This window comes from Callithrix jacchus, chromosome 9 (assembly GCF_049354715.1).
Source record: "Callithrix jacchus isolate 240 chromosome 9, calJac240_pri, whole genome shotgun sequence".
NCBI classification, from domain to species: domain Eukaryota; kingdom Metazoa; phylum Chordata; class Mammalia; order Primates; family Cebidae; genus Callithrix; species Callithrix jacchus.
In genome coordinates this window covers 116,351,838-116,369,664 of record NC_133510.1, presented here as the reverse complement: position 1 = coordinate 116,369,664, position 17,827 = coordinate 116,351,838, and the positions used below count along the sequence as shown (strand labels likewise).

At 51.0% G+C, this 17,827-nt stretch overlaps 1 protein-coding gene across 1 annotated transcript in view; it reads right to left on the bottom strand.

Moving 5' to 3' along the window:
• Positions 1 to 1,558: 1,558 nt before the first annotated feature.
• Positions 1,559 to 17,827, bottom strand: part of PLBD2 (phospholipase B domain containing 2) — a 33,642-nt gene continuing 17,373 nt past the window's right edge. The window contains exons 6-12 of the mRNA XM_078337394.1: positions 12,321 to 12,418; positions 8,224 to 8,384; positions 7,548 to 7,643; positions 7,229 to 7,300; positions 5,627 to 5,779; positions 4,816 to 4,978; positions 1,559 to 4,262 (exon numbers count right to left, since the gene is read on the bottom strand). Of these exons, the coding sequence (XP_078193520.1) occupies positions 4,095 to 4,262; positions 4,816 to 4,978; positions 5,627 to 5,779; positions 7,229 to 7,300; positions 7,548 to 7,643; positions 8,224 to 8,384; positions 12,321 to 12,418 (911 nt within the window). The 3' untranslated portion in view covers positions 1,559 to 4,094. The remainder of the gene's footprint in view (positions 4,263 to 4,815; positions 4,979 to 5,626; positions 5,780 to 7,228; positions 7,301 to 7,547; positions 7,644 to 8,223; positions 8,385 to 12,320; positions 12,419 to 17,827) is intronic.

The following is a 17,827-nucleotide window of genomic DNA, read 5'->3' as shown; positions in this document are numbered from 1 at the left end:
TGGCCAACATGGTAAAATCCCATCTCTACTGAAAATACAAAAATTAGCCAGGTATGGTGGTGTGCACCTATAACCCCAGCTACTCGGGAGGCTGAGACAGGAGAATCTTTTGAACCCAGGAGGTGGAGCTGCAGTGAGCTGAGATTGCCCCACTGCAGTCCAGTCTGGGCAAGAAAAAAAAAAAAGTGAGATTCTGTCTAAAATTAAAACAAAAAAATGACTCAGATCTGAGTGAAAAGCCTGCCTGGAATAGGACTGCCTCTAGCTTCTGCTGTCCAGCCTGAGCCTGGCATGAAGCCCCCAAAAGGGGTGAGGCAGACACCTCTGCCTGCTAGAGGAGGCACCACGGCACTGTGGGCAGGGGCCGACCAGCTTGCTAGAGCATTGGGCTTCGGGGAGCCAGGAGCCATAGAGGTGCCTACAGCTGCCATCCTGAAGCCTTTGCGGCTGCCTCTGGAAAGGTGGGTCCCGCTGAAGGGATCACCTGAAGTCCCAGTGGTGGACCATCTGCATGACCACCCGCTATGCTCTGTGCGGAGTCAGCCTGGCTTCATGACCACCCCCATCCCCTGGAAAGCAGAAAGGGGCCAGAATCATTCTAGGGAATACAAAGTGACCTTGGGTGAGCTCCACCACCACCCAGGCCTCCACTTGCTCATCTGTAAAATGGGTCTCCCAAAGGCCCCAGCCTCAGGAGCGGCTGTGAAGAGTCAGTGGCTGCATCACAGTAGGTGTGGCCCGTTTCACCAGGGCCTGCACCATCGCAAGGAGATGGGGAAGGTGGGCTGGGCCCCAATCCTGACTCTGATGGGCCCAAGTCTTCAGACTTTGGGCACATGACCTCCCTGCACCAAGCCTGCTTCCTCATCTGTAAAACACCCGTGATAATCCCAGCCTCTCCCAACAGGGCTGTCCTGAGAAGGAAAGTTTTCATACTCAGGGTATGAAAACACTCTCAAAAATTGGGATTTTTTTTTTTTTTTTTTTTTGAGATGGAGTCTCTCTATGTAGCCCAGGCTGGAGGGCAGTGGCACAATCTCGGCTCACCGCAACCTCTGCCTCCTGGGTCCTAGTTCAAGCAATTCTCCTGCCTCAGCCTCCTGAGTAGCTGGGATTACAGGCATGCACCACCATACTCAGCTAATTTTTGTATTTTTAGTAGAGATGAGGTTTCACCATGTTGGCCAGGCTGGTCTCGAACTCCTGACCTCATGATCCACCTGTCTCGGCCTCTCAAAGCACTGGGATTACAGATTTGAGCCACTGCACCTGGCTGAAAGTTAGTTTTTAAAACCACAAGTAGGTTGGGCACAGTGGCTCATGACTGTAATCCCAGCACTTTCGGAGGCCGAGGTAGGAGGATCACTTGAGCCCAGGAGTTCAAGACCAGCCTGAGGCACAGTGAGACGCCGTCTCTACAAAGAGGAAAAATCAGATAAAACCACAAGTCAATTCCCAGGTAACGGGTTGTGAAGCCACAGGGAGGAGAAAAAGCAAACCAACCCCAGACCCCAAATTGCTTTATTCTCTCCGCGCATTTACCAGCACGGACACAACACAGATTTCATTTACTGTATTTACCATCTCCCCAGTGTAAACTTCACAAGAGCAGAGACGCTTCTGTCCCTTTTGTTATAAGGTATCCCCGGGACCTCATAACAGTGCCTGGCATGTACTAGGGATTCGATAAGTGTTTGCTAATGAAGAGGTGCTGAGTGCATGAGGCCCCACATGGGCTGCATCACATCCTCCAGGGAAATGCTGCTCACACCATTACCCCATTTCACAGATGAGATCATCAAGGCTCAGAGACAGTGAGTCCATAGCTAGCTATCAAGAAGTGGAAACAGAATTCAAAGCCAGGTCTGACTCCAGGGCTGTGTACTTTCCTCTCTCCAAGCACATAACACTGCGAAAATCTTGTCTCCAAGGCAGGCTGCATGAGATCAGGCAGGGAGCAAGCCTTTTTTGTACTGGTCTGTACAACACAGTATGGCTTAGGAAGGTCCTGGTGCTCAACACAGTTCCCAGACAGGACCAGAACATTGGTGCTCAATAAACATCTGGATGGATGGCTGGATATGAATGGATGGATGGCTGGATAGAAAATAGATAAATATGGATGAATGGGGGATGGATATGAAATACACAGATACGTGTGTGGATGGATGGGTAGATGGGTGATAAATGAAGATAGGTGAATGGATGGGTGGGTGGGCAGATAAATGGGTGGATGGATGGATGAGTGGGTGGATGGATGGGTAGATGGGTGATAAATTGATAGGTAGGTGGATGGATGAGTGAATGAGGTAGATGGATAGAAAATGAACAGATGGAATGTTGGATAGATGAATGAATGGTTGGATAGATGGTTGGATGGGTGACTGGATGGATGGGTGGGTAGATGGGTGACAAATGGGTAGGTGGATGGGTGGGTAGGTGAGTGGGTAGAAGAATAGGTGGGTGGGTGGATGGATGAATAGGCAGTTGGATGGGAGGGTGGATGAATGGGTGGGTGGATGGGCAATAAATGGACAGGTAAGAACTTCCTAAGCCATACTGCGGTGTACAGACCAACACAAAAAAGGCTCCTTCCCTGTCTGATCTCATAGGTGGATGGATGAGTGAATCGCTGGATGGATGAATAAATGGGTAGGCAGATAAGTGGATAGAAAATGGACAGATGAGACCAGACATGGTGACTCACACCTGTAATCCCAGCACTTTGGGAGGCCAAGACAGCAGATCACCTGAGATCAGGAGTTCGATTCCACTCTGACCAACATGGTGAAACCCTGTCTCTACTAAAAACACAAAATTAGCCGGGCATGGCAGTGCATGCCTGTAAACCAGCTACTCAGGAGGCTGAGGCAAGGGAATTGCCCTAACCCAGGAGGCAGAGGTTTCTATGAGCCACGCTCACACCACTGCACCGCAGCCTGGGCAACAAGAGCAAAACTCCCTCTCAAAAAAAGAAAAGAAAAAGAAAATGGACAGATGGAGATGGCTAAATGGTTGGCTGGATGGGTGGATGGTTGGCTGGATGGGTGGGTGGAAGGATGATGAATGAATAGGTAGTTGGATGGATGGATGGAAGATGGAGAGGCAGGTGGGAGGCTGTGCAGATGGATAATGGGTGAGTATGTTGGCAGATGAGTGAAGGGACAGAAAGACAGAGGGCTGCACAGGAGGCTACATAGGGGATGGCACAGAACCCAAACCTGAGAGGCGAAAAGCACTGACCCCGCCTTCCATGCCACCCCAAGCACAGCACAGTCCACAGCCACTCTTGTTTAACGGTGGCACAGACTGTGGTCTGGTTCTTCCATCAGAGCGCTATGGACACAGCCCCGAGTTGAGGGGCAGGCCTGGAGTGGGGTGGGGGCCTGAGGCAGAAGGGTGGGGGCTGACCCTCTGCCTGCGCTGGAGATAGCAGAACATTCAGGACCCTCCAGCCACAGATGGCCAGAAACTTTGGTTTGTGTTTGTTTTCAAGTTTCTGTCCTCAAGGAAGCTTCCCAGAAAGGGAGACGAGGGGACTGCTTCCTGAGGGAGCAGAGGGGCCAGAGCTGGGAGGAACGGAGATGGAGCTGGGAGGAATGGGGCCAGAGCTGGGAGGAACAGTGCCAGCCGGAGATAACGCCCAGGTCCTGGGGCTGAAACTCACCAATTCCAGGGCCACCCGTGGGAATGCAGCTGGGAGAAAGGGGCTGGAACAGTCTCTTCCCACCCCATGGGAGCCCCAGAGCCTGACCCTAGGACCTTCCCAAGCCCTCAGGAAGAAGCAGCAGGAGGAAGGAGCCCCAGAGGTGGGAATGAGATTAAGAGAGCAGCAGCAGGAGACAGAGAGAAACAGAGAGCACGAGATGGCAGGGAGCAGGCAGAGGAGACTGCCCCACTAACCTCAGGAAAGAGAGGGGTCACTTCTGAGCCCTATCAGGTTCGTGCTCCACCCTAGGAAGAGATAACTCAGACCCCAGATCAGGGAATAAAGCCCCCAGAAGGTGCTGGGTTTGGAGGTCCGGTGGCCTTGGGCTGGGGATGGCCCTGCTGAAGGTCAGCAGGGGCAAAAGCAGCAGAGCAGGGACAGAGCCTCAGTCCCATGAGACCTTAACGGGCGCAAACTTCCAGAGGTCCGGCTGGCCCATGTGTAGCAGGGTGCTGAAGGGTGAGGTGCTCCACTGGAACGGGGGCACCTGGTCCCACGTGGGACCGCTGGCTGCCAGCAGGCTCAGGATCTTGGCCAGTGACATGCTGGTCACCTGGGGGCAGGGCAGAGCCGAAGGTGAGCAGGGGCCCTAGCCTGCCCCAATCCAGGGGCCCGGCCTCCCACCCTGACCTTGACCGCAGAGCTCAATTCTGAACTGTCACTTTTTTTTTTGAAACTCTGCTCTGTCACCCAGGCTGAAGTGCAGTGGCATGATCTCGGTTCACTGCAACCTCTGCCTCTCCAGTTCAAGAAATTCTCATGCCTTAGCCTCCTGAGTACAGGTGCCCACCACCATGCCTGGCTCATTTTTGTATTATTAGTAGGGTTTCACCATGGTTGGCCAGGCTGGTCTCAAACTCCTGACCTCAAGTGATCTGTCTCCTTGGGCCTCCCAAAGTGCTGGGATCACAAGCATGAGCCACTGCACCAGACCCATACTGTCACCTTTACTGTGACCCCAACCACGGCCCAATTCTGACTGTGATTCCTGCCCGAAAATCATCGGCTTTGCCCCAACCTGTCCCCTCCCCCAGGCTGGTGATGGTGACTACCCCCACCCACAGCCCTCAGGCCCCACCCTCCAGGCCCTAGGGAGGAGGCGGCACCTTCACATCGATGCCCCCATGGGAGCGCTGGCGCAGGGCCTGGAAAGGGTAGGAGCCATTGGCCGGGTTGAGGTCAGAGCGGGCCGAGATAGCGTTCTCCCCATTGGGCTGGGGGTTGCAGGCTTTGCACAGTGACAGGGGGTCATGGAGGAAGTCATTGTACCTGGATGGGGGAAGGAGGGAACAACAGTCATGCCAGGAAGGAGGGGCTAAGACAGAGGCCAAAACCCTCACAGGCAGCCCCGTAAGAGCCACCAGCCTTCAACTTGCCCTGTCCCCCCCACCCCAGGTTGCCCCAGCCAGTTCCTCTGCCTGAGGTCCTGACGCCTTTCACCTAAGTCACTCATCCTTCATTATTCAGCTCTCTGCTCAGGCACCTGTCCTCAGGGAAGGCCTCCATGCCACTGCCCCAGCCAGGTGAGGCACCGTTTGTCCCTAGTCAGCCTTTCTCGGTGCCGTCTTTATACATCAACATCAGTGCAAGTACCTGATGGATTTCTGCACCACCCAGGAGATAGGACAGTGGGGCACAGGTTTTCTATCTGTTGCTCCTGGTACCAAGCACAGTGCCCAGCACTTGAGGTCACTCAACAGATGTCCAGCACCCTCCCCTTAACTATGAGGACAGTAATACGACCCAATTGGAGCATGGCCCCCGAGCAGCTGCACTGGCATTCAGCATCTGACCACCCGCTGCTGGCCCTCCGGGGCTGGCGGCAACGTTTGAATGAGTTGGTACCAAAAAACGCACAGAAAGTTCTGTGTGCCTACGGCCTCCCTCTCCCCAGCCCACCACCCAACCGGCACCCACCTCATCAGCCGGACCATGGATTCTATGTCATGCACCAGTGACTGGTTCCGCCGGAAGATCTGGGCCCGGGGGCTCCCGTCATAAGAAAACCAGTCCCCATACTGGGCCACTAGGGCCTGCAGCCCACTGGCGTTGAACACAGTCTCGAAGGACCTGCCAGGGACAAGGATGGTCACCCATGACCCCCACTAGCCTCACTCAGCCAAGACTGTAACCAGGGAGGGGAGGGGAAGTCACACCAGGACATTATCCCTTACAACTATGGCATTTGGGCAGGGCATGGGGGCTCAGGCCTGGAATCCCAGCACTTTGGGAGGCCGAGGCAGGCAGATCACCTGTGGTTAGAAGTTCAAGACCAGCCTGGCCAACATGATGAAACCCCGTTTCCACTAAACATATAAAAATCAGCTGGGAGCAGTGGTGCGCACCTGTAATACCAGCTACTCGGGAGGCTGAGGCAGGAGAATCACTTGAACCCAGAAGGTAGAGGTTGCAGTGAGCTGAGATCACGCCACTGTACTCCAACCTCACTGACAGAGTGAGACTGTCTTAAAAAAAAAAAAATTAGCTGGGCATGGTGGCGCATGCCTGTAATCTCAACTACTCGGGAGGCTGAGGCACAAGAATCGCTTGAACCTGGGAGGAGGAGGTTGCAGTGAGCTGAGATCGTGCCACTGCACTCCAGCCAGGGCAACAGAGTAAAGCTACATCTCAAAAAAAAACAAACAAAAACAACTCCGACATTCCGGATAACAATAATGTTTTTCATTTGTGCTGGGAGTGGCTTGGTGGGGTGGCCAAGCTTGGGCTCTGGGGCCCAAAAGTCATGGCTTCCAATCCTGCCTTCAGTCCAGGTGTGGTGGCTCACACCCGTAATCCCAGCACTTTGGGAGGCCAAGGCAGGCAGATCATTTGAGGTTAGGAGTTTGAGACCAGCCTGGCCAACATGGTGAAACCCTGTCTCTACTGAAAATAGAAAATTAGCCAAAGTTGGTAGCGGGTGCCTGTAATCCCAGCTACTCAGGAAGCTGAGGCAGGAGAATCACTTGAGCCCAGGAGCAGAGGCTGCAGTGAGCTGAGATCGTGCCACTGTACTCCAGCCTGGATGACAGGGCAAGACTCTGTCTCAAAACAAAAAACTAAAAACAAATTCTGCCTTCACTGTTCACCAACAGGGAAGGTTGGGAAAGTGAGGAACTTTCTCAGAGCCTCAGTATTATCATCTGTGAGCTGGGAGCAGGAACTCTAGTGACCACACGTGGCCGTTGCAAGACTCAAATGAGAAAACGCAGGTAAAGAGAGTGAGCCTCAGGTGATGGCTGCACAGCCCAGTAAGAGATCCAGCCAGAGACCCTGGCAGGGGTCAGGCCCTGAGCCTAGCCACCCCACACCACCCTACTCTGGGCATCAGAACCAGAGCTCACATCGCTGCTGACCTGAGCCACGAAACTACACTGCCAAGCTGTCTGGGCTCCCCCAGCCAGAAAAGGGTAGGCTGGGCTTTCTCGTTCCGTGGGTTTAAAAATAGCACCTAGGAAAGAGCTGGGCAAGGGAAGAGGTGGACCCGGAGGGTGACAGGGAGCGGGGTGAGAAGGCACGCACGGTATGTTGTAGCTGGCCCAGTAGGTCTTCTGGTAGAGTTCTGAGGTCTTGTCAGCCACCACCACCATGCCGCTGAGACCGAGAAGAGAGATGGGGTGGAAGTGATCAGAAAAGGGGCTCCCATGGGCACTGCCCTGTTTGGGGAACCCCGATGGCTCCCCATTGCCTGGAGGATGGATTAAGTCTTGAACTTCAGTCCCCTCCAGCCACACCTTCCTGAGAGCATTCCCTTCCTGCACGGTGCCAGCACAGCTCCAGGCCTTCACCATGGCAGTCCTCTCTGCCCCGAGCCCCACCTCCTCCCTCCCAGGGTACGCACGGGATCTGCTCCAGGACGGTGAGCACCCGGCTCCCGGGGCTGGGCCTGCCTGGGACGAATGCTTTGTAGTCCACGATCATCCACTGGTTGTTATACCTGCCAAGCACAGGTAGGGAGGACTGAACAGAGCTGGGGCCACCTCCCCAGCTTCCCCTACCCCGAAGTGTCTCACACAGCTAGGAATCAAGGGAAGTGGGCCTGGGGGTGTCCAGCCATTCAACTGACACCCTGACACTGCAATATGACCTGGTGTCCACAAACTCCTCTCTCATCATGCTGCTTGACTGTTCCAGAATATTCTATGGCTCCCTAGGTCAGCTCCTCTGCTGGATGCTGTAAGACCAGCATTGCCCAGTTCCAGTGCCTCTGGCTCATAGGCCCTGCTACCCACACACATCCACCTCCTCAAACAGCCCTCCCCACTGTCCCCTCGAGAGTCCTCAGGTTCCAAGTGCTCTTCCTCTACTGCCACCAAGGCACGCCTTCCTGGGCTGAGAAGCCTGCAGGGGAGAGGCAAATCCTTGCCTTCCCTAGCCTCAGTTTCCCCATGTATAAAACAGAGGAGGGCGTGGGGTATGCGACCCAGTGCCACATCTGATCCCCCAGGGTCTGAGTGTTAAAGTGGAGGTTCTATCTTTTGGTGCAGGGGAAGCCACTGGGCCAGAAGCCCACTCACGTGCCACTGTTGAACCTCTTGAAGATGTCTGCCCAGGTGGCCCCATCCGAGGCCAGGCGGTTGGCCACAATGTTGCGTACCCACTCCAGCACACAGCCCCTGGGCCGCACGTACTTCCACAGGGCTGGGTTCTTGTTGCCAATGGTGGTCTCCAGTGTTACCTGTGGGAAGGTCAAGGGGGGTGCTGCACAGCCTAGGCATGCTGCCACCAAGTGGCCGTACTTCATCAGTCATGGCTCATAAATTAAATGGTTTTGTTTTGTTTTGTTTTGTTTTGTTGTGTTTTGAGACAGAGTCTCACTCTGTTGCCCAGCTGGAGTGCAGTGGTGTAATCTCAGCTCTCTGCTAGCTCTGCTTCCCAGGTTCAAGCTATTCTCGTGCCTCAGCCTTCCTAGTAGCTGGGATTACAGCCAAGTGCCACTACGCCTGGCTAATTTTTGTATTTTTAGTAAAGACGGGGTTTCACCATGTTGGCTAGGCCAGTCTCGAGCTCCTGACCTTAAGTGATCCATCCACCTCGGCCTCCCAAAGTGCTGAGATTACAGGTGTTAAATACTTTAATCTGCCAGGCATGGTGGCTCACATCTGTAATCCCAGCACTTTGGGAGGCCAAAGAGGTGGATAACCTGAGGTCAGGAGTTCCAGACTCCTTATCTCCTGCCTCTATAGCCCTCAGCCCTACTGCTGCCATTTTCATGTCCATGAGTACCCAAGCCTGCATGACAGTGTGAGGCCCTATCTCTGGCCAACATGGTGAAACCCCATTTCTACTAAAAATACAAAAATTAGCTGGGCATGGTGGCACATGCCTGTAATCCCAGCTATTAGGGAAGCTGAGGCAAGAGAATCACTTGAACCTGGGAGGCAGAAGTTGGAGCGAGCCCAGATCAAGCCACTGCACTCCAGCCTGGGTAACAGAGGGAGATTCCATTTCAAAGAAATAAATAAAAATAAAAACTCATGTCCAGTTGAGGCACATGTTCCTTACTGGTTTCTTGGACAAGCACAGAGTGGGATTTGGTATCAGGCATCTAGCTTTGCCCTGGGGAACAGCCCCTGAGAAGCCAAAAGAGCTGCTCCCATGAACCCACTCCCTCACCAAGCTGGGCAACCTCCCATTCCCACCCCTTTCCCACAGTTCTGCAGGAAAGGTTGCACGGCTTGAGGCTGTCAGCCTGGCAGACCCAGCGGTCAGAGGCCTAGGAGGGCTTACAACAGGAGAGACCCTTGGTCCCCCTCCAGTCCTGGAGCAGGCAGGATGCCCACTGCTGCCTCCAACTGCCTCCTCCCCCTTCTCCATCTCCTGGAATGCTTGGCTGTCTTCAGCATATTTGAAAAGTAAAGCCTTGTTCTTGTGAGTTAAAAACAAAACAAAACAAAACAAAACTCTTGCAATCCCAGCTATTCAGAGGCTGAGACACAAGAATCACTTGAATCCAGGAGGCATATGTCGAAGTGAGCTGAGATCGCGCCACTGCCCTCCAACCTGGGCAACAGAGAGAGACCCTGTCTCAAAAAAAAAAAAAAAAAGAAGCTGAAGAAAGCTAAAAAATGGCTGTATCCATAAATGTGATTTTTTCTATTTATTTATTGATGTATTTATATACATTAAGACAGAGCCTTGCTTTGTCACCCAGGTTGGAATGCAGTGGCACGATCTCTGCTCACTGCAACCTCCTCCTCCCAGGTTCAAGTGATTCTCCTGCCTCAGCCTCCCAAGTAGCTGGAATTACAGATGTGCGCCACCATGCCCAGCTAATTTTTTTTTTTTTTTTTTTTTGTATTTTTAGTGGAGACAGGGTTTCACCATATTGGCCAGGATGGTCTTGAATTCCTGACCTTGTGATCTGCCTGCCTCGGCCTCCAAACATGTTGGGATTACAGGCATGAGCCACTGAACCCTTTTCTTCTCTTTAAAGAGGATATCCAGGCTGAGCACAGTGGCCCCTGCCTATAATCCCAGCACTTTGGGAGACCAAGAGGGGGCAGATCACTTGAGCCCAGGTGGTTGAGACCAGTCTGAGCAACATGGCAAAACCCTTTCTCTACAAAAAATAAAAAAAATGAGCCAGACATGGTGGCAGGCAACTATAGACCCAGCACTTGGGAGGCTGAGATGGGAGGATTGCATGAGGCTGGGGAGATAGAGGCTGCAGTGAGCTGTGATCATGCCACTGCTCTCAAGCCTGCCCAACAGTGTGAGACTCTATCTCTGAAAAAAAAAAGAAATCCTGAAATTTGGTATTTTCTTCCACTGTTAACGTGACACACCACAATGGTATTAGCAGTCGCTGGGACTGTCACTACCAGAAATCACAGATGTTTTTCCATCAGATTACAAGGCTGTACATATCTTAAAGTATTCATGCACCTTGCTTCTTCTAACTTAAAATATTTACCATACCTGCTGCTGGATCTTATTATTCAGTATGTTACTTAAAAGTTTACTTAGATTTTGATAACTGTATTTCACTATAACTGGTTTCCTTTATAATCCTATACATTTTGGTTTATCCATCTAAAAGCCCTACTCTGCCAGGCGCAGTGGCTCACACCTATAATCCCAGCACTTTGGGAAGTCGAGGCAGGAGGATCCCTCGAGCCAAGGAGTTCAAGACTAGCCTGGGAAATATAGTGAGACCTCATCTCTACAAAAATTAATAAATTAACTGAGTGCGGCATGGGCCTGTAATCCCAGCTACTCAAGTAGGTGAGGTGGGAGAATCGCTTGAACCCAGGAGGCTGGAGGTGGCAGTGAGCCATGATCACACTACTGCATCCAGCCTGGGTGACAGAGCGAGACCCTGTCACTATGAAAAACAAAATAGGCTGGGCGTGGTAGCTCAAGCCTGTAATCCCAGCACTTTGGGAGGCTGAGGCGGGTGGATCACGAGGTCAAGAGATTGAGACCATCCTGATCAACATGGTGAGACCCCGTCTCTACTAAAAATACAAAAAATTAGCTGGGCATGGTGGCGCGTGCCTGTAATCCCAGCTACTCGGGAGGCTGAGGCAGGAGAATTGCCTGAACCCAGGAGGCGGAGGTTGTGGTGAGCCGAGATTGCGCCATTGCACTCCAGCCTGGGTCACAAGAGCGAAACTCTGTCTCAAAAAAAAAAAAAAAAGAAAAAGAAAATGATAATAATAATAAAAACACTATTCTGAGAAGAGGGTCACCAGCCTCTTGGACTGCCCAAGGAATCTGTGGCACAAAAACAATTAGGAACCCTGAATGAAGGGAAGTTTCCTACCCAGATTCTTTCCTGGTAACTAGCTGGAACCATTTCACTTGTCCCTCCCCAGCTGCCTCCGTCCCCTTCCTGGGCCACAGCATAAGGGTTCCCTCACCCACTTCCTGGCCCTCTCCTGCCTCATTCCAAACTCAGAAAAAAGCAAAAGGATCAGACAAGAAGAGCCCCCTCCCCTCCCATCCCCGCAGGGAGCTGGGCGTTCTCTACCCTAAGGGTGTTTTTTAAAGTGATGTTTTTTTCTCCTCTGCAGCGTTGCCCTGGAGATCAAAGAGTTCACTTACTCAGCGAGGAATGCCAGGGACAAATTTCTAAACAAGTCTGGACCCCATCCAGGAAAAAAGATAAAAACAACACACTGTAAACAGCCTCTATTCAGCAAACCTGGTCAGGTCAGAGGGGCTCTGGGGAAAGCAAGAGGGAGGCAGGAGGAGAGAGAAGTGGGGTGGGTTGGGGGAGTTAGCCTGAATCAATAAAAACAAGCGTGGTCACTGAGGTCAGGGATAGTCCCAAACATCCCAAGTTTAGCCTTTCCTGACAACCACGGTTACATGCAGAGTCCCAGGCCAGCTGCAGGCTTTGGAGGCCCTGTGTAGGGCCTGGGGGTCTACACTTAAATACCCCTTGTGGTGATCCAAGTCCCCAGAGCAGGAGATGGGTGAGCCTGGGCTCTGACTGGCAGGCGGGGGGATGTGTCCCCCTTGTCCTCTGCTGCACCCCTAGCTCCTACAGGGCACCCAGCACCGGGCTGCAGCCTGGTCCCCACTTGCTGCAGTAATCAATTCTGCCGGCTCAGAGCTGCTGTGTGACAAACACCTGGAACGGAGGAGACACGAGAAGGGAACTCACCAGCCCGCTGCCCAGGATGTAGAAGTCATCGCAGGAGAAGATGGTGCCAGGGTAGGAGGAGAAGACCAGCTTGCTGCCGGGAACCAGCGGGTAGCCCCCTGTGCAGGCGGAGCGAGCCGGGGATGCTGGTCAGACAGGCCCATGGGGAGGCCCCTGCACCCCACCTGACAAGACTCAGATCTCAAGGTGGGGTGCAGGCAGGCCTCAGAGAAAGCCCCTACTCTGTCCTTTCTGTCACTTAGCAAATGAGGTCACTGGACATAGAAAAGTGCGAACGTGTGCAAGTAAAAATAAAAGCTAGCAGCAAAACTTATATAGTTGGTCCTCCATTATCTGTGGGCTCCACATCCTTGGGTTCAGTCAACTGAGAAGCAAAATACTCGGAAAGAAACATGATTAAAGAAAAACAACAGTCAGGCTAGGCGCGGTGGCTCACGCCTGTAGTCCCAGCACTTTGGGAGACTGAGGCGGGCAGATCATGAGGCCAGGAGATCGAGACCATCCTGGCCAACATGGTGAACACTCATCTCTACTGAAAACACAAAACTTAGCTGGGTGTGATGGCGCGCGTCTATAATCCCAGCTACTCGGGAGACTAAGAAAGGAGAATTGCTTGAACCTGGGAGGCAGAGATTACAGTGTGCTGAGATCGCGCCACTGCACTCCAGCCTGGCAACAGAGTGAGATTCCATCTCAAAAAAAAAAAAACCAAAAAAACAAAACAGTAAAAGATAATACAAATTTTAAAAATATAGTATAACAACTATGAACATGGCATTTACATTGTATTGGATATTACAAGTAATCTAGAGATGAGTGCAGTATATGGGAGGATACTATAGGTTATATGTAAGCAGCCGCCATGTTACATACGAGACCTGAGCTTCCACAGGGAATCCTGGAGCCAACCCCCACACAACACCAAGGGACAACTCTGTGTGTGTGTGTGTAGTAAATACATATACATATATATACTCAAATAGATAGACAAACAGATATTTTGTTTTTGTTTACTGGTCCCTTTCTTTTTTTTTTTTTTGAGACAATTTCGCTCTTGTTGCCCAGGCTGGAGTGCAATGGGGCAATCTCGGGTCACTGCAACCTCCACCTCTTGGGTTTAAGCGATTCTCTTGCCTCAGCTTCCCCAGTAGCTGGGATTACAGGTGCACCCCCTGCAGGTACCCTCACCCCTGCTCTAGAATTCCTTGTACCTGAAGCCCATGCCTTGACAAGTGCTAGTCTGGTTTTAGGTACGGTCTACGGCAGGCCTACTGTGACCTCACACTTATGCTGGAAGCTCATTACCCCTGTGATCTTGTAAACTGACTCCTTACAACTGCCCTATGTGGGGGCAGGGAATTATCATCTCCACTTTGCAGATAAGGAAATCTGAGACTAAGAAAGGCTAAGTAACTTAGCAGAGGTCAAACAGTTAAACAGCTGAGCAGGGATTCTACCCAGCTTTCTTCCCTCCAGTGCTGCAGAGTTCTGGGTGTAGCTCTCTGAATTCTCCTTTTTTTTTTTTTGATACAGAGTCATGCTCTGTTGCCCAGGCTAGAGTGCAGTGGGGTGATCTCGGCTCACTGCAACCTCTGCCTCCCAGGTTCAAGTGATACTCTTGCCTTAGCCTCCCAGGTAGCTGCGATTACAGGCATCCACTACTACACTTGGCTAATTTTTGTATTTTTAGTAGAGACAGGGTTTTACGATGTTGGCCAGCCTGGTCTGGAACTCCTGACCTCAAGTGATCCATTGGCCTCGCCCTCCCAAAGTGCTGGAATTACAGGCATGAGCCACCGTGTCCAGCCTGAATTATCTCTTCTATAGTAAGTTTTTGTACTTTAAAAGAAAAGGATCAGTAGGTCGGATGTGGTGGCTCACCCCTATAATCACAGCACGTTGGAAGGCCAGGTTCAGGAGTTCGAGACCAGCCTCACCAACACAGTGAAATTCCATCTCTACTAAAAATACAAAATTAGCCAGGGATGGGGGTGTGCACCTGTAGTCCCAGCTACTCAGGAGGCTGAGGCAGGAGAAGCATTTGAACCCGGGAGGCAGAGGCTGAAATAAGCTGAGATGGTGTCACTGCACTCCAACCTGGGCAACAGAGTGAGACTTGGTCTCACACACACACAAAAAAAAAAAAGAAAGAAAAAGAAAAAAAGGCAAAGTGGGACCCAGTGCAGTGGCTCACACCTGAAATCCCAGCACTTTGGGAGGCTGAGGCAGGGGTATCACCTGAGGCCAGAAGTTTGAGACCAGCCTGGGCAACACAGTGAGACCCTGTCTCAAAATAAATAAATAATTTGGAGAAACAAAACGTGTAGCGGACCAAACATGACAGTACTGGCAACTCTCCAAGGCAGCCTATCGAGCAAAAGAAGGAAGTCACAAATTATCCATGTGGTATCATCTTAATTATGCTTTTAAAAAAAACAGAAAGCAAATATTTTAGAGCAATGAAACTATTCTGTATAATACGATAATGATGGGTACAGCACCCCAGTCCATGCATGAAGCCCACCCTTGCAAATTTTTTTGAGAAGGAGGCTCACTCTGTCACCCAGGCTGGAGTATAGTGGCACCATCTTGCCTCACTGCAACCTCTCCCTTCGAGGTTCAAGCAATTCTAGGGCTTCAGCCTCCCAAGTAGCTGGGATTACAGGTGTGCACCACCATGCCCGGCTAATTTTTGTATTTTTAGTAGAGATGGGGTTTCGCTATGTTGGCCAGGCTGGTCTTCAACTCCTGGCCTCAAGTGATCCACCCACTTCACACTCCCAAACTGCTGGGTTCACAAGCGTGAGCCATTGTGCCCAGCCAAGGTACATTTTTAAAAGTCTAGAAGAAAACATAACCAAATGTTGACAGAAATTTTCTCTTTCAGGTTGTGGAGCGTTTGAGTGATTTTCATTGTGAGGGTGTTTTGGAAGATTCTCTAATGTTTCATAACATACATGCATAACTTATGCAGTTTTTAAAATATATTAAAATTTTAATGCACATATAGCAATGAAAATGATATATCTACAGCTACACACAGTAATACAGATGAATCTCACAGACATACAGAACAAGTGAGCACATACTACAAGATTCCATTCATATAACATTCAAAACCAGGCAACCTAACGTATACTGTGAGGAATCAGGATAGGTGGTTGGATCAGGAGTTCGAGACCAGCCTGGCCAACATGGCAAAACCCCACCTCTGTTAAAAATACAAAAGTTAGCTGGGCATGGTGGTGCACGCCTATAATCCGCGCTACTCAGGAGACTGAGGCAGGAGAATTGCTTGAACCTAGGAGGCGAAGGTTGCAGTGAGCCAAGATTATGCCACTGCACTCTAGCCTGGACAACAGAGAGAGACTCTGTCTCAAAAAAAAAATAATAATAATCAGGTAACACACCACAAAAGCAAGCAGTTGAAGATCTCAGAGAAACTCATCTGTTTATACTTTCAGGGCTCCATAAGGAAACATAGAGGTTTCTCCCCGAAAAGGAGACTGGCACCTTGGCATCTTCTTGGTTGGATCACTTGAGGTCAGGACCAGCCTGGCTAATATGGTGAAACCCGTCCCTACCAAAACTACAAAAATTAGCCGGGCATGGTGGTATGCACCTGTAATCCCAGCTACTCGGGAGGCTGAGGCAGAAGAATCGCTTGAACCCAGAGGTGGAAGCTGCAGTGAGCTGAGACCGCACCACTGCACTGTAGTCTGTGTGACAGAGCAAGACTTTGTCTTGTACAAAAAAAAAAAGAAAAAAGAAAGAGAGAAAGCAGAATAGAGGTGATGCTGGGGTGGGGCTGTGCCTGGACAGGAATATGAGGGAAGCTTCCAGGGGCTGGGAATGTTCTGTCTCTCCAGCTGGCTGCTGTACATAGGTGTGTTCCACGTGCAGGAAATGCAAGCTGTACACTTACAGTGTATATGACGCCCTGTGTAAATGTCAATTTAGAGTTGACTTGAATTTCAATGAGTGGACGTTAGGTTGTTACCAAACCACTGTGGCAGCAGACTTGCTTATACACACTCCCCATGCAGAAGCTGAAATGTCTCTCTAGGGACAGACTGGAGTCAGAAAATTGCTGGATCACTGGAGTGACGAATTTTGAATTTTATTAGATGCCAGCTGGATTCCTCTTAAAAGTAGCTGCGCCAACACATGCTCCCATTAGCAACAAATAAGACTGGACACTTCCGCACCTCCTCACCAGCTCCTGCACATCAAATTTTTACATTTGGCCAAGGAGGTACTGTAAACATCTGGCAGGTATCCCTGGGGCTGATGCTGGGGCCTGCGATGAAGGACATGGCTCTATGGAGGACTTTGGCCTTGATCATAAACTTTTGTTTTCTTTTTCTTTTTCTTTTTTTGAGACGGAGTCTCACTCTGTTGCCCAGGCTGGAGTGCAGTGGCACAATCTCAGTTCACAGCAACCTCCACCTCCTGGGTTCAAGCAATTTTCCTGCCTCAGCCTCCCGAGTATCTGAGACTACAGGCACTCACCACCACACCTGGCTAACTTTTAGTATTTTTAGTAGAGACAGGGTTTCACCATGTTAGCCAGGATGGTCTCGATCTCCTGACCTTGTGATCTGCCCACCTCAGCCTTCCAAAGTGCTGGGATTACAGGCATGAGCCAACGTACCCGGCCTTTTTTCTTCTTTATTAGAGACGAGGTCTTGCATTGTCACCCAGGCTGGGGTGCAGTGGCGTAATCACTGCTCACTGCAGCCTCGACCTTCTGGGCTCAAGCAATCCTCCTGCTTCGAACTCCCAAAGTGCGGAGATTATAGGCATGGGCCACCATGCCCGGTCAGTTTGCATATTTGACAGGAAGAGTGTATTCACGCATGCCCTGCAGTTGGTTGTTAGTAAAAATAGCTCTAATTTTTCCCATGCCTGCATCCAAGTCATGTGCAATATGACTCTGCAGTTTCTCACAGCAAATGGTAGAGCCTGTTCTCCCACCTCTTGAGTCTGGGCTGGCCACCAGACTTGATTTGGGTAAAGAATGCTATGTCAGCCAGGTGCAGTGGCTTACTCCTTTAATCCCAGTACTTTGGGAGGCCGAGGCAGGCAGATCACCTGAGGTCAGGAGTTCAAGACTAGCCTGGCCAACGTGGCAAACCCCATCTCTACTAAAATTAGACGAACACAGTAGCATGCCCCTGTAATTTCAGCTACTCAGGAGTCTGAGGCAGGAGAATTGCTTGAAGCTGGGAGGTAGAGGTTGCAGTAAGCTGAGCACTGCACTCCAGCCTAGGTGACAGAGCAAGACTCTGTCTTAAAACAAACAAACAAACAAAAAAAACCACACTGGGTCAAGCCAGGTGTGGTGATCCAAGTACTTTGGGAGGCCAAAGTGAGCAGATCACTTGAGGTCAGGAGTTCAAGACCACCCTGGCCAATATGGGTAAACCCTGTCTACTAAAAACCCAAAAATTAGCTAGGTATGGTGATACATGCCTATAATCCCAGCTTCTCAAGAGGCTGAGGCA